This window comes from Phocoena phocoena, chromosome 11 (assembly GCF_963924675.1).
Source record: "Phocoena phocoena chromosome 11, mPhoPho1.1, whole genome shotgun sequence".
Classification (NCBI taxonomy): domain Eukaryota; kingdom Metazoa; phylum Chordata; class Mammalia; order Artiodactyla; family Phocoenidae; genus Phocoena; species Phocoena phocoena.
This window is the reverse complement of record NC_089229.1, coordinates 60,503,692-60,518,627: the sequence shown is the minus strand read 5'-3', so window position 1 is coordinate 60,518,627 and position 14,936 is coordinate 60,503,692. Positions and strand designations below refer to the sequence as shown.

At 43.3% G+C, this 14,936-nt stretch overlaps 1 protein-coding gene and 1 pseudogene across 3 annotated transcripts in view; both read left to right on the top strand.

The window, feature by feature from the left end:
• SP1 (Sp1 transcription factor) overlaps positions 1-5,382 on the top strand; it is a 41,225-nt gene extending 35,843 nt beyond the window's left edge. Inside the window, exons 5-6 of one of the 3 annotated variants that reach the window (XM_065887122.1) lie at positions 1,835-2,034; positions 3,282-5,382. In XM_065887122.1, the coding sequence (XP_065743194.1) occupies positions 1,835-2,034; positions 3,282-3,595 (514 nt within the window). In that variant the 3' untranslated portion in view covers positions 3,596-5,382. The remainder of the gene's footprint in view (positions 1-1,834; positions 2,035-3,281) is intronic. The other 2 variants (XM_065887123.1, XM_065887124.1) reach the window with 2 other exon arrangements.
• LOC136131171 (actin-related protein 2/3 complex subunit 3 pseudogene) lies at positions 2,152-2,689 on the top strand (annotated as a pseudogene).
• Positions 5,383-14,936: the final 9,554 nt, after the last annotated feature.

Sequence of the window (14,936 nt, the reverse complement as noted above, 5' to 3'; positions counted from 1 at the left end):
GCTACTCTTTGTTGTGGTGCGCAGGCTTCTCATCGCGGTGGCTTCTCTTGTAGCAGAGCGCGGGCTCTAGGCATGCGGTCTTCAGTAGTTGTGGCGCACGGGCTTAGTTGCTCCATGGCATGTGTTATCTTCCCAGACCAGGGCTCAAACCCATGTCCCCTGCAATGGCAGGCGGATTCTTAACCACTGTGCCACCAGGAAAGCCCCTGCCTTGGGTCTTCGTTGCTGCACGGGGGCTTTCTCTAGTTGCAGCGAGCGGGGGCTACTCTTCATTGTGGTGCTCAGGCTTCTCATTGCAGTGGCTTCTCTTGTTGTGGAACACAGGCTCCAGGCATGCGGGCTTCAGTAGTTGTGGCTCGCGGGCTCTATAGCACCGGCTCAGTAGTTGTGGCACATGGGCTTAGTTGCTCTGTGGCATGTGGGGTCTTCCTGGACCAGGACTCGAACCCATGTCCCCTGCAATGGCAGGTGGATTCTTAACCACTGCACCATCAGGGAAGCCCAAAAGTCACATAGTTTTTTAAATGCCTTTGAAAAAAATCTGTTAAAGTTTTGTTCCATTAAAAATAAGCACAAAAATAAGAAATGTACCAAAACAAGAAATAATTCAAATTCTTTGTAGGTTACCCTATATTACAGGAAAAACTTGAATCAAAAGCACTTGAGTACAATAGAGTTTCCCTCTCACAAAGCTTAAAGTGGATTTAAGTTTTTGAAGGAAATTCTGTGATTTCTACCTAAGTATGATTTCATTTCTGTTAGTGTTGGTTCCCCCTCCCCATGCCCCACTAATATGTGCTGTTAAAACCCAAGAAAAATCCCTCTTGGAAATCTCCCCAGTGCCCACTAATGGTTCACACATGGTACAAATTGGTTTGGCAAAAACATTTCAGAGCTGATTTCCTGAGAGGTGCTTAGGATTTGCTCCATATAGGGAATATTTTTTTTACATACCTTGAATTAGTTAGGGTCCTTATTTCCCCTCTTTTGACTTTTATCCATCCCATCATCCTTTTCCACTGAAGTCTCTGATATTGCTCTGTCTTTTCAGTTTCTGTGTTTGTTTGTTTTAAATTATTTTTGGCTGCCTTGGGTCTTGGTTGCTGCGCAGGCTTTCTCTAGTTGCGGTGAGCAGGGGCTACTCTTCATTGCGGTGCGTGGGCTTCTCATAGCAGTGGATTCTCTTGTTGCGGAGCGTGGGCTCTCAGCGCATGGGCTTCAGTAGTTGTGGCTTGTGGGCTGTAGAGCGCAGGCTCAGTAGTTGTGGTGCACGGGTTTAGTTCCTCCGTGGCACGTGGGATCTTCCTGGACCAGGGCTCGAACCTGTGTCCCCGGCATTGGCAGGTGGATTCTTAACCAGTGTGCCACGAGGGAAGCCCTCTTTTCAGCTTTTAATCTTTACTGTTTGGCTCTTGACCTTTATTCTAGGAGAAAAGTTCTATAATTGTAAAATATTATCTTTTCTTTAAAGTTCTCCACCAAGTGCTTAAATGGAGAGACACTTTGTTCATTAAGTAAGTTCCCAGACAAAAATATCACCATATTCACAGTAGTTCTCATGGAAAATGCTTGTATTGAGACTTAACTTCCAGAAAAATATAAGAAAATGCCTCTCACATTTCACAAGTCACCTTGAGAATGATTATCTCTTCAAGCATCAAACATCCGAGTCAACTAAAGATTTATCTTTTGATACTAAAGAGAGGGCTTTTTTTTTTTTTAAATAGAAGTTTGGATTAGTTTTGAGTGGATCCAGTAATTATGATGTATACTTTGTGATTCTTTAATTTTTGTCTCTAGAATGAATGATGAATAGTTGTGTTCTCGCTTCCAGGGGCTCTGGGGATCCTGGCAAGAAGAAACAGCACATTTGCCATATGCAAGGCTGTGGCAAAGTATATGGCAAGACCTCACACCTACGGGCACACTTGCGCTGGCATACAGGCGAGAGGCCATTCATGTGTACCTGGTCATACTGTGGGAAGCGCTTCACACGTTCGGACGAGTTACAGAGGCACAAACGCACACACACAGGTGAGCAGGAACTTGGGGAAGGGAGAGGTAGTAATAGACCAGAATAAAAAGACACAAAATAGCACTGTGCTCTAACCCGATCCTCCTCATTGGGGTTGAAACCTGGGTGCCTCCAAGATGCCGGCTTACCACTCTTCCCCCATGGACCCTGACACCACACTCATTTGAAACATGGCACTGTTGCCTATCAGAAGTCACTTCAAAGGACCCACTCCTAGAGAGACAAAAGATACAGATATTGTGGATGAAGCTATCTGTTACTTCAAGGCCAATGTCTTCTTCAAAAACTATGAAATTAAGAATGAAGCTGATAGGATCTTGATATATATAACTCTTTACCTTTCTCAGTGTCTAAAGAAACTCAGAAAATTGCAATTCTAAAAGCCAAGGCGAGAAAGAAATGTATACACTGGGAATCACTAATTTTCCCATTCCTGGAGAGCCTCGTTTTCCACTTAATGCAATTTATGCCAAACCTGCAAACAAACAGGAAGATGAAGTGATGAGGGCCTACTTACAACAGCTGAGGCAAGAGACTGGACTGAGACTTTGTGAGAAAGTTTTTGACCCTCAGGAAGATAAACACAGCAAATGGTGGACTCGCTTTGCGAAGAGACAGTTCATGAACAAGAGTCTTTCAGGACCTGGACAGTAAAGGGTGCCTTGGGCAGACACTGTCTCCACAGCTATGGGCAGCATTTACAGCAAGATGTACACAGTTCTTTGCCTTTATTTTGTAAAGTTTTATACAGAGGAGAGAAGAGAGCGTGTCTTTACTAAAAGAGCTCTTTATCAAGAATTCGGGGTTGGGGGGTGATTTGAAATTTCCGCAGTATTAAGCTGATGCTTAATGAGTAATAAGAAATTTCTAACATTTCAAGTCAAAAAAAGAAAAAGACACAAAATATATCTATGAAATAACTAAAATTTCTGAGCAACTTAGTTTGAAACTGATTGTATGGATCATGAATGGAATTGGAGTTAATCTGGAAAACCCTTAAGAAGGAAGGAGCTAGCTTTTGAGTGGGATTTTGAAGGTCCTGCCTTACTTTTCTGCTATACTCCTTCCTTTCTTATTTTTTGTTCCCCCAAAAGGCAAAAGATAGTCACCAGGTTTTTCTTGTTTGTAATCACCTTCTAGGACTAGCTTTATTCTGCCTTATATAGTTTGAAAGAAGTGAATTGGACAAGGTACCACTGCTTCCTGAGATGTGAGTTTCTCATCTTCTTTCTCTTCCTTTACCTAGGTGAGAAGAAATTTGCCTGCCCTGAGTGTCCCAAGCGCTTCATGAGGAGTGACCACCTGTCAAAGCATATTAAGACCCACCAGAATAAGAAGGGAGGCCCAGGTGTAGCCCTAAGTGTGGGCACTTTGCCCCTGGACAGTGGGGCAGGTTCAGAAGGCAGCGGCACTTCCACCCCTTCGGCCCTCATCACCACCAACATGGTAGCCATGGAGGCCATCTGTCCAGAGGGTATTGCCCGTCTTGCCAACAGTGGCATCAACGTCATGCAGGTGGCAGATCTGCAGTCCATTAATATCAGTGGCAATGGCTTCTGAGATCAGGCACCCGGGGCCAGAGACATATGGGCCATACCCATCAACCCTGGGATGCAAGGTAGCATGGGTCCAAGAGACATGTGGGAGAGAGAGAGCCGTGAGGCATTAAAAATGCATGGTGGTGGGAAGAATTGGGGGAGGGATACAAGAGAAGAGATGGGGTCCTGGCATCCACCTGTATCATCAGTACCTTCTTGAAGTGGGAAACATTAGTGAACATTCTGTTGGTGCCACCTTTTGATGAGCATTTGTTTGACCCCAAACAGTTTCTTAACACTTCTTACCCCAGTCTCCACTTCCTGCATTTCCCTTCTCAGCTCCCCCATGATGGATCCCCCCCCCTTTCCTAAAGCCATCATGCCTTGATAAATATATATGATCATTGAAATACTTTTTAACAAAAAGCAGATTCTATATTATATATATATATATATATAAAAGATATATAGAGATGCATTTGCAGGGGTTGGCTGGGAGGAGGAAGGAGACCATTCTGTGACCAAAATAACTTGGTCATTTTTTTTTTATATTGCCTTATTTCCTTATGGCTGAGCCTTGTTGTGACACATCAAGATTTTCTATAGATGTTGTCTTGGCTTCCCACCAGATTAAGCATTTATATGCTCTGCTTTTAGTTTATATATACATACATAATGTTTTCCTTTCTTAATTTTGTCTTTTAATTTGGGATCAGCTTCTTGCACTCCTTCCTTGACTCAACATTTTCTGTCTCCCCTTCTCTCACCTGATCACTTCATGCTTTGTTTTTGGTAGTGGTCCCTGGATGAGGCACTTCTCTCATTCTTTTAAAGTCCCTAGTCCCAGCAGCAGAATAGAGTAGCCTTGAAGCTCAGGCAAATGCTTGAGGTAGCTGTGAAGAGAGTGTTCAAAATACTACTGACGCAGGCACCCTCTTGGCGCTGGAGAGTCAAAGGCACCTCTCTCTTCATTAGCTGCTCTAAGCATCAAGAATCAGAAGTCCTTCTACGAAATTGTACAAGAGACCCTTTGAAGGTTATAATCTGGGATCAGTTTATATAAACTGTGAAAAGATGGTCAAATAATAGGTAGGGGCTTTCAATAGGAAGATGATGTGCTCAGAAGCGGAAGTGACTCAAGTAGTCCAGTTCAGGAGTTAGTGGATTATTTGGACCTTTGTACAACTGTCTTCCAAGGTAGCTCTCAGCTTTGATGTGTGGGCTTCTGAGTTCACATTCTGAAAGGAAATACAGTTCATCTTTTGAACATCCCCAGTAGTTTCTTTCCCATTATGTTATTAAGGAGCATCAGCCAATGAACCTGTTCTGGGTGTCCATTCTGCAAAACTCCAGAGCATGGACCAGTGGCAAGGCAGTGGTTCTTTGATCTTTTCCCTTAACTCTTCCTTGGGTGGTTCCTAAGGGGAAAGGAAGCACACACGATCATGGGAATGATAGCCCAGAACAAAAAGAAATCTTGTCTTACCACTGTGGTTTATAGGAGAGATCAGGAAAAACCATCCTGCTTTCTCCGTGGCCTGATTGCTGAAGAGACTGATCCAAAAATTATAGCGGCAGGGAACTCTTAGTGCATTTGGCACTGAGATTTAAATGCAACCAGAGTTGTCCTCAAGGCCCAGCCATTAAAACATTGTCTCTCTCGACCTTCTGGTATCTTGTCAGAGAGCTTTTCACTGTGAGGAAGTGTGGAAATGGCTGTGTGTATGTGTGTAATCTGTTAGGTTGGGGATAGGTTTTCTGTTAGCCAATACTATAAGAGACCTGCAATAAAAAATTACCCTAATCTGATAGAAAGTGAAGTGTTTGTGTATGGCTGTGTGTGAATGTGTGTTTGTGCCTGTATATATCTACACACAGATGAGAAATTAATATTTGAAATTGTTGGAAAATAAATTCAGATCAAATGCCTTTCAGGCCCATTTCCTAGAAATCTATCTTAAAACCTGGGTATGTTCCTGAGGTCATTTCTTTGCTTTTGCTAAATTAGTTACAATTATGAATGGGGGATATTCTACTGCACTTTTAAAAGAAGAAACTATTTTTGTGTTTGAAAGTGAAACCAACATCCGGATTTATAGCAGAGTCCTAGTTCCTTTCATGAATCTATTTACCTTGACTACAAATAGATGATGCTATAATTCTACTATATATTTTATATAAAATCTATCCGAATTAGGGTTTGGGTAAGTTTGTGTTGTTGTTTAACCTGAAATACAATAACTTAACATTCTAAACAAAAGTTTACTTCATTTGGTCCTTTCTCTGCAGACTTAATACTGTTTTTAACACAGGAAGTATTGCAAGGAACTTTTCCCCAGATCAAATTCTATTAATACTGTAGAAGTTATCCATGCCCAGAAGTATCCATGCCCAGAAGCAGAAGTTATCCATGCCCAGCCACTTATCGCACCCTTTGTTCCCTCTGAAAGGCAGAACTCAGAACCTGTTACTTTATGTCTGTAATCATGTTCATAGGCATCTTCTGGAGGAAAGGGGCAGGATAACTCACTGAAGTGTGTAGTATTTCGCTAGAGCATTTCAAGGAATGGAATCTTCCCCAGTATGAAGTTACTAGATATAAACTAGCTTAATGATGCTGAAGCCTACAAGCTTTTAGAAGGTTATTTGATGATGTTTTTCTCTAGAATGGAATGCTGGTTTACCCTCAACTCCATTCATTAGCACGAGTGAATTTATATCCAGTTCTTTCCACTTGCCCTGTTTCCTTCTCACCAAGGAAGCTCCAGATCCAGTATCTTGTTTGGCCCTAAAACTGAAGCAGCTCTGCTTTTGTCTCCCAGCAGCAGTAAGTCACTCAGTCTTTTCCACAGGAAGTTAGGAGCCCACATTCCTTGAGTCAGGAGTTTATCGATGAAAGTCCCTTTCCCTGAACTTTTTGCCAGAAGAAATTAATGTAACTGACAGGCTATTGATTCTAAATTTTTTTCAAGAGTTGCTATTTTATTTAACTTTTTAATGACCAAATCTTGTTGGGTGTGGGGTGCCCAGAGGAGTGGTAATATTATTCCCTTGTCCGTTCAGGTTGCCCAGTCACATTTATCTGCTTATCATTCGACTGTCTGACTTTTTACCCAGAGCAGTAACAGCCCACACCATCTTCCTTCAGGGACTTCCCAGCTGGCACCCTGTTTGTGGGCGCTATGCAGAATGCAATTTAACAGACATTTCTCAGAGTTCAGAATAGATAGAACTCTTGATCCCAGAAAGTATAGACTGAAGTGTGGGGTAAAGATTATGATTGGGGGAGGATTAGAGACAAAGGCTGTAAATTACTATGGCTGATTGATTTTATTTCTACTATATACATATATATATTTTTTGCTTTTGTATATCCTATATAGGAAACTAAGCATTGTATTTTTTTAACAAATCTGAGAAAGCACTATGAACTGCAGATGTTTGACTTCAGAATATATTTTGTATTGTTAATATCTTCACATTGTGTGAATACTGGAAGCTGCAGATCTTTGCTAGGACGCAATAAATTTATATACCTTTTGAGGGGTTCTTCTGAGGGTATTAATCAGGCCCCTTTTGTGCTTTGGGGGAGCCCTGGTGCTAGTTACTTAAAGTTTTCATTCAATTGTAAGTACCCTGATGCCTTTTGGACCTTGGGATCAGATCAAAGGAGTTCTGATCCAGGTACCAAGGAAATGAGGATAGTCTAGCCGCCTCAAGTGAGGGGCCCTTTGCATAACTCTCCTTTCCCCTATTCAAAGCTGAGTAGCCTCTTGGAGTTGGGAGGAGAAATGTGAAATCTCAGAGTTTCATCTCCCTTAGAAGAGAGCCAGTAACTTATGTGCAAGGATGAAAGGTGGCAGCAGTAGCTTTGGGGAAAGGGAGGAGGATATGGCACTTCTCCAGTCCCGGAAAACATTGCTTTTGAAAACTGCTGATAAAGTATGGGTAGGTTATTACTTTTGTTTAGGAGCCTGTGTGCTCTCTGGTGCCTCTCTTGGCTCTACTCCTGGGGTACAGACCTCATCTAGGAGGATGAGCAGACCAGCTTTGAGGTTGACCTGTTTCTTTTCTTTGTCTGCCTTCCCTAAACACCAGCCCCCAGGAGGACATGAAGCAGCCTTAAGCTTAAATTCCTACTCCCTCTTCCAGATTTAGCTCACTTGCCTTAGATTGGAGTCTGGGAAAGGGAAAAAAATGGGAGTCCCTGGCTTTATTCCCCTCCTAGGTCTTCTCTAATTTGACTTCCCCGAACCCAAAAAGATTTCCTCCCCAATGTTCATTTGAGGGAAATGAGTATTTTGTCCCATTTTCTCCTTTCCTCATTATCAAACAACCCCAGCCTTCCATGTCCCTGCTGAGCAAGAAGAGGCATGGTGATTGTCCCTCAGCTCCCTTCAGTATCCGAAAAAAAGCATAACATAAGGGGCTGAGGCTGCCTGTGGTGAGGACCTTGTTGATACCTCTCCTGGGGTGTGTGTTTTCCTCTTTCTCACCTTCAGGAATTACACTGTGCCTTCTCCACAGAGGAATGGGATTCTCTACCCAGACCCCCACTTTCCCAGCAGCTGCTCTTGAACAGTGTGCACAAGGGCAAGTCTTCATATTTCTGATCACCGCTTTCTCCCAGTGGCATCCCATAGCTTTCACCTAGAGTCTAGGGCACAAAGATTTTGGGAAAACATGCTGAGGTTGACCTGAGGAGACCACGTCTACACACACCAATGGCAGCTGCTCCAGGGCCTGCTTCCTCTTCCCGAGTCTCTCCTCCTCTGGGAGGGAGGGGCAGTGCTCCAGTCTCTGGTGCCTAAAACAAGTTTATTTCTCTCTCTTAACACTGTCAATAACCAGTCTCCATACCACTGTTGCCTTTTTTAAATCTCTTAATAATCTCATGCTGTGTTTGTTGTTGGTTCCAATCCGATTATCACCGGGGCTATGTGGGGAAATAACTTTTAAATGCTCTCTCATCTCTCTCGCTCTTTTTTCCTCCTTGATCTTGTGTATGTATGATGCTAATCTCTTGTCTTAATTTCTTCCTGCTCTTTTGTATCTTCCTTTCTTGTCTCTCCCCCTACCTTTTGTCTCTGGGTGTTTTGGGGCTTTTTTTTTTTTTTCCTTTTTGTACAAAGATTAGTTCAATGTAGTCTGTAGCTCCTTTGTAAACCAATTAAAAAAAGTTTTTTTAATAAAAAGCCATGTCTCTGGTGTGTTGAGAGGGTTGGGAATGGGGAGAATATGGTTATAACTTTATATACTAAACCCAACAAAGGTTTCCAGCTACACTGTTGTTACATACATGTTAATCAGTGCAGTTCTCCAACACTTAACTCCCGGGTAAAGAGTTTCATGACCAAATCAGTGTGCCACGACTACATAGAAATGTGGAGGACTAGAGGAACAGGGGCAGGCCCAACTTTTTTTTTATTTGGCTTTTTATTCGAAATACTTTTAAGTTCAAAGGAAAGTTGCAAAGATGGTACAGAGGGTTTCTATATGCCCCTTCCCTAGTTTTCTCCATTGTTAACATTGTCATGGTACATTGTCAAAATTAAGAAACTGACACTGGTACATTACTTTAGCTAAATCTCAGGCTTTATGGGCTTCATCCATTTTTGGCCTTTTTCTGTTCCAGGGTCTATTGCAGGATACCACATTGCGTTTAGTTGATGTCTCCCAAGTCTTCTCTGTGACAGTTTCTTAGTCTTCTCTTGTTCTTCATGACCTTGACAGTCTTTGGGAGTATTGGCCATGTTCTGTAGGATATCCCCCAGTCTGAATTTGTCTGATTTTTTTCTCATTATTAGACTGAGCTTACAGGTTTTATAAAAAAAATACGTGCACAGGTGAAATGCCCTTCTCATCACATCCTATCAAGGAGTATGTGATAACCACGTGACATTACTGATGGTAAAACCTTCAACGCCTGGTTTAGGTAGTGTTTGCTTGGTTTCTCCACTGTTTCTCTTTCCCTATTCTTTGCAAGTAAGTCTAGGCCACCCTTAATGGGGTTGGTGGGAATTAAGCTTCTGTGAGGAAACTCTCTCTTCTCCATTAATTTAAACTAGCATGTACTCACGTATATTTATTTTATAGGCGGGTGGTTATAATCCAATTATACACTATTTTGATGGAATTGTCCCAGCTTTGGACATTGGGAGTGCTTTCAAGTTGACTTCTGCATCCCCTTGATATGGCTACATCCATTTATTTTTTTGAGCACTTTCTTTCTTTCTGATACACAAGATGCTTCAGGCTCATATTGTATTTTCCCTGCCCCAGCCCTAGATCAGCCATTTCTCCAAGGAGCCTTTGTTCTTTTTATTGGAGAATGGTATTTAGAAACCAAGATCTAGCTCCAACATATTTTACGTTTAGTTAATACCAACCTGTGTCTCAAATGATTGAATCTGGATCATGGCCCCTTGAAACTGAAATTGAAGTTATTTTGACAGCCTTTCCCATTTCCCATCAGCCTATACCTTTACTTCCCTTCCTACCTAAGAATCCTTGGTTGCTTGTTTATATATAGCTACCAGCATTCTTGATTAGTTTTGGTCATTTGATTCCATATGTCAGTTTTGTCAGTCACTCAGCCAGCCAGTTGATTTCCTTATGTAGCCATTAGCAATATAACATTTTAATATTTGACTTTATTGGAGGTTTTTTTTTGGGGGGGGAGTGTTTATTTTTTGGCTTTGGAGCCATAAATGGGCCTTTAATAGTTGTGCCAGCTATTCAGTCAGTAAACGTTTATTGAGCCCTTACTGTGTGCTAGGTTGAGGATAAAAAATGAAATAAGACAAGCCCTGCTAACAAGTAGTTCATAGTCTGGTGAGTGAGACATACCATTAATTGCAAATTTCCCAATCCTGACCCCAGTTTTCAGCAGGTGATTTGCTTCCTATTTCGTGAAACAGAAGCATCAATTTCCTCAGACTTCCCTCTCTTCTGTCTAACAAACATGTAGGTACTCACCAGTGCCAGTTTACCCCCTTCTCCTGAGAGAAATATTTTTCCTTGGCAAGGCCAACCCTGCCACTTGTGCTCTCAACCTTGTTTTCTTTAACTTCTTTTCTTTGTTTCGATAGTATTTTCTCCTTTTATCTTCAGTCTCTCCTGGGTCCCCTTTTATCAGCCTATAAACATGTTAAAATCTGCCTCCCTGCTCCCCACCCCCCATTTTGAAAAACCTGTGCTTCCTCTTCAAGCTGCTGATCTGATTCTTAACATTTCCAAAGTTAGTGAAAGTAGTTTACATTTAATTTTTCTCTTTTATTCACCTCTCAGTCCACTTTGTTAAGCACCTATTGTTTACCAAATTTTTTCTTATCAATACCAGCACCCTGGTTGCCTGCTCAGGTGGTCTTTCAGTCATTAGCCTCTTAGACCTCTTTGCAACAGTGTGTGTCTTAGTGCTTTCTTCCCACTGAGTGTGAAACTGAGGCACTTCTGGTTTTCCTTTAACCTTTCTATTTGTTTTAGTCTCCTTCATAGCCACTTCTTCCTCTGTCCCTGAAATACTGCTGTTCCCCATCCTGGGTCCTTTCCTTACTCTTCACCCCTAAACAAGTTGCATCCATTCTTTATCTATTACATACATTTTGATGACTCCCAAATCAAAATGCCTCACTTTTTTCTCATCCTGGCAGCCTGCTTAGTGGACATTTTCATCTGGATGTCCCACATTTTCATCTGGATGTCCCACAGATAACTCAAACTCAACATGTAAGAAAGAAAAATAATCCTTTGTGTTCCTCACCTCACTTAACACTATTACTACTCCTTGATCACTTATGCTTGAAACCTCAGAATCATCTCTTTTTTAAAATATTTATTTGGCTGCATCGGGTCTTAGTTGCGGCAACGGGATCTTTTGTTGCAGCACTCTGCGGGCTTCTTTCTAGTTGTGGCGCAAGGGTTCCAGAGCTTGCGCGCTCAGTAGTTGCAGCGTCCAGTCTTAGTTGCCCCGCAGCATGTGGGATCTTGGTTCCCCACCAGGGATCGAACCCGTGTCCCTTGCATTGGAAGGTGGATTCTTAACCACTGAACCACGAGGGAATTCCCCCATTCCCCTCAGAATCATCTTTTAATTCTGCCTTTCATCTACCAACATTCATTTGATTACCAATCCTGTCAATTAGCAATACTGTGTATCTTGGTACTTCCCTGGTGGTGCAGTAGTTAAAAATCTGCTTGCCAATTCAGGGGACACAGGTTCGAGCCCTGGTCCGGGAAGATCCCACATGCCGTGGGGCAGCTAAGCCCGAGCACCACAACTGCTGAGCCTGCGCTCTAGAGCCCGCGAGCCGCAACTACTGAAGCCCACGCGCCTAGAGCCCGTGCTCTGCAACAAGAGAAGCCACCGCAATGAGAAGACCGTGCACTGCAATGAAAAGTAGCCCTCGCTCGCCGCAACTAGAGAAAAGCCCACACGCAGCCCAAAATAAATAAATAAATACAGTGTATCTCAATTTTTTCCCTCTTTTATCTATTTTTGGGGGGGTTGGGGTTGTGGATTTTTTTTTTGGTCTCGCCGAGCAGCTTGCAGGATCTTAGTTTCTTGACCAGGGATCACACCTGGGGCCCCCTGCAGTGGAAGCGTGGAGTCCTAACCACCGGACCTCCAGGGAATTCCCTCCCTCTTTTTTTTTAAATTTCCATTGTCCTAGTACTCACCCTGGCTACTGCTTAGGTCTTGTAACTGATCTCCCTTCTTCTAGTCTCCCTGAGCCTCAGTCATCCATCTTCCACTTTGCCACCAGACCCCTGCGTAAAATCCTTTGCTTTCAGGAAAAGTCTACACTTTCCAGTCTGGTCCCAGTCTTATCTCTAGTCACGATTTTCTGCTTCATATCTCATACCCCTTTTTCCTGCTCAATCTCCCCTGACCCCAACACACCACCATACACACTTTATGTTCATACCTTTATTCTTGCTGCCTTTATTTTTGCTGTTCCCTTGGTCTGTAATAATCAGCCTCCTTTTATTTGTTTTCATTGTGTTTACCTTGAGACAATTTAAATATTGCTTTTGCTGTGAAACCTCTGGGCACTTTTCTTCCCTTGTCTTCTATTCCCTGAACAGAATTAGCTTGTTTGATCTTTCTGCTGGTATAGCTCCTTGTTCATACCCCTAGCTTGACACAGTTTTCTGGTTGCTTATTGATATATTTTCCTGCCTTTCTAGACTATGAGTTCCTGGAGGGCAGGAATCACATGTACCTTTGTAGGTCCAGCACTTAATGGAACACCTTTTTAAGACTAGGACCTAATATTTTATAAATTGAATCAACAACTCACTTTAGCCTTGTCATCAGTGGGGTCAAAGGTAAATTATTGGGCCACTGCAGACTTTAATCAGGGCATCCTAATGAAGAGCTTTGTGTATATGGAATCCAGGAAACCTTTCTTCTATGCTGAAGTTCTCTCTCAGGACCTTCCTAATCCCCCAGCTCTCAAGTCCTTACCCCTTCTCTCACCACCTCAACTTTAAACTCTGACTGCCAGTTCCTGTAAACCTGACTGGAACGTTTCTGTCTTGAGAGTAGTTATCCAAGGCTTTGGGTGAGGAGACTCTGCCTGCCTGCCTGATCCTTACCTTGCTCTCCTCTGGAGGAGAGTCTCCTAAGACACTCCTGACACAAGAAACTATTTTACCTTCAACTCCTCCCCTCAGTCCCAGACTTACTGATCTGGGAGCTGGTGAAGGAAGATAGTTGTAACTAAGTACAACATTCCACCTCACTGGACTCCCAAAAGGACCCAGGCGGGGATGGGCAGCTATCCACCAGCCTCCAAGCCCTGGTCATTCCTCTAGCTGCTGCTTCACACTACTGGAGCTTTTACCCTCTCATGCAGCCTCCCTGGGAGAAAGGCTCCAGAATCAAAGAGTACTCAGGCCCTCAGCCCTGATCTAAGCCAGACCATCCCCAGAAAGGGTTTCCAGGCAGCCACCAGGGGAACAGAAGGTTAGGAAAACAGGGAACCAGTCTCCTCTGGCTCTAATTCTCATGGGAGGCAGCTGCTCTGTAGTTTCCCTTATTCTGATCAGTAATCTGGTGGAGTTGGACACCTCCTGTCTCTCGACTGCAGCACAAGCTATAGACCTCTCTCCTTCCATCTCCATGCTGACATTCCCTCTACATACCCTGTGCCCTCTCTTCACATTTTACAGTTCGTGCCCCTTAATAGATATTGGAGATGTACTATGGATATTAGTCATCAGAGGATGCCCTTTCTGCCCCTTCACTGTGTCCCCGAGTTTCTCCTATGTCTGCTGACCTCTGGTGGTGATAGTTTGAACTGTATCTTTTTCTAGTTAGTGGCCTGCTCACAGGTATTGATGCACATTTTCTCAATCTGTATTTTCTTTCCGGCATCATGGCATAAGTGCAAAGAACAGGGCCTGGGCTTTAGAGTCAGACTTAACAAGGTCCAAATCCTAGCTGTGTTATTTCCTAGCAGTGACCTTGGGCAAGTTACCTAAATTCAGCTTTCTTACCTATAAAGTGAAAATAATGATAAATAGCTCAATGGGAGAATTAGATGAGATGATTGTAAAATTCATAGCCCTAGCTGTGCCCTAGCACGTAGGTGGTCAATAAAAGTTTGTTACCTTTTCAATAATGGTGATGTGTTTAGTGTGTGACTCAATGTGATTTTTTAAAAATTTTGATGACAGGGCTTCCCTGGGGGCACAGTGGTTGAGAGTCCGCCTGCCAATGCAGGGGACGTGGGTTCGTGCCCCGGTCCGGGAAGATCCCACATGCCGTGAAGCGGCTCGGCCCGTGAGCCATGGCCGCTGAGCCTGCGGGTCAGGAGTCTGTGCTCCACAACGGGAGAGGCCACGACAGTGAGAGGCCCGCGTATCGCAAAAAAAAAAAAATTTTGATGACATAAAATTTACCAGCATACCTATTTTCAATGTGATTTTTTAAAAACTCTGAGTAATTTTATACAACCGCTTTTCTGACTCTTGAGTTTGGAAAATGAGGTCAACTCTAGTATAGGCTGTGAAGCCTCTTTGTGCCCAGGGAACTGCAGATCTGAGCCCAGAAAATAAGGGCTAGAAAGGCTCTTGGGCACAGCTGAATGGGTCTGAGCACTTGACCTCTCTTCGGTTTCCAGCCTGGGAAGGGCTGACAGGATCCAGCATTTCGTCCTAGGGTCAGCAAAGGGCAGAGGTTTGAAATTAGGCATTGCTGGGTTCTCAGCGGGACCACTAAGGCGCCCTCCTCCCACTTTACAGAGAAAAGAGGAGGTGGCTGAAGAGAGGAAGACGTGAGATTGGTTCTCTGCTGCTCCCTCTCTCTCCCTGCTTCTCCCCACACCCATCCTCTCCCCCTCAGCAGCCGTCTCCCC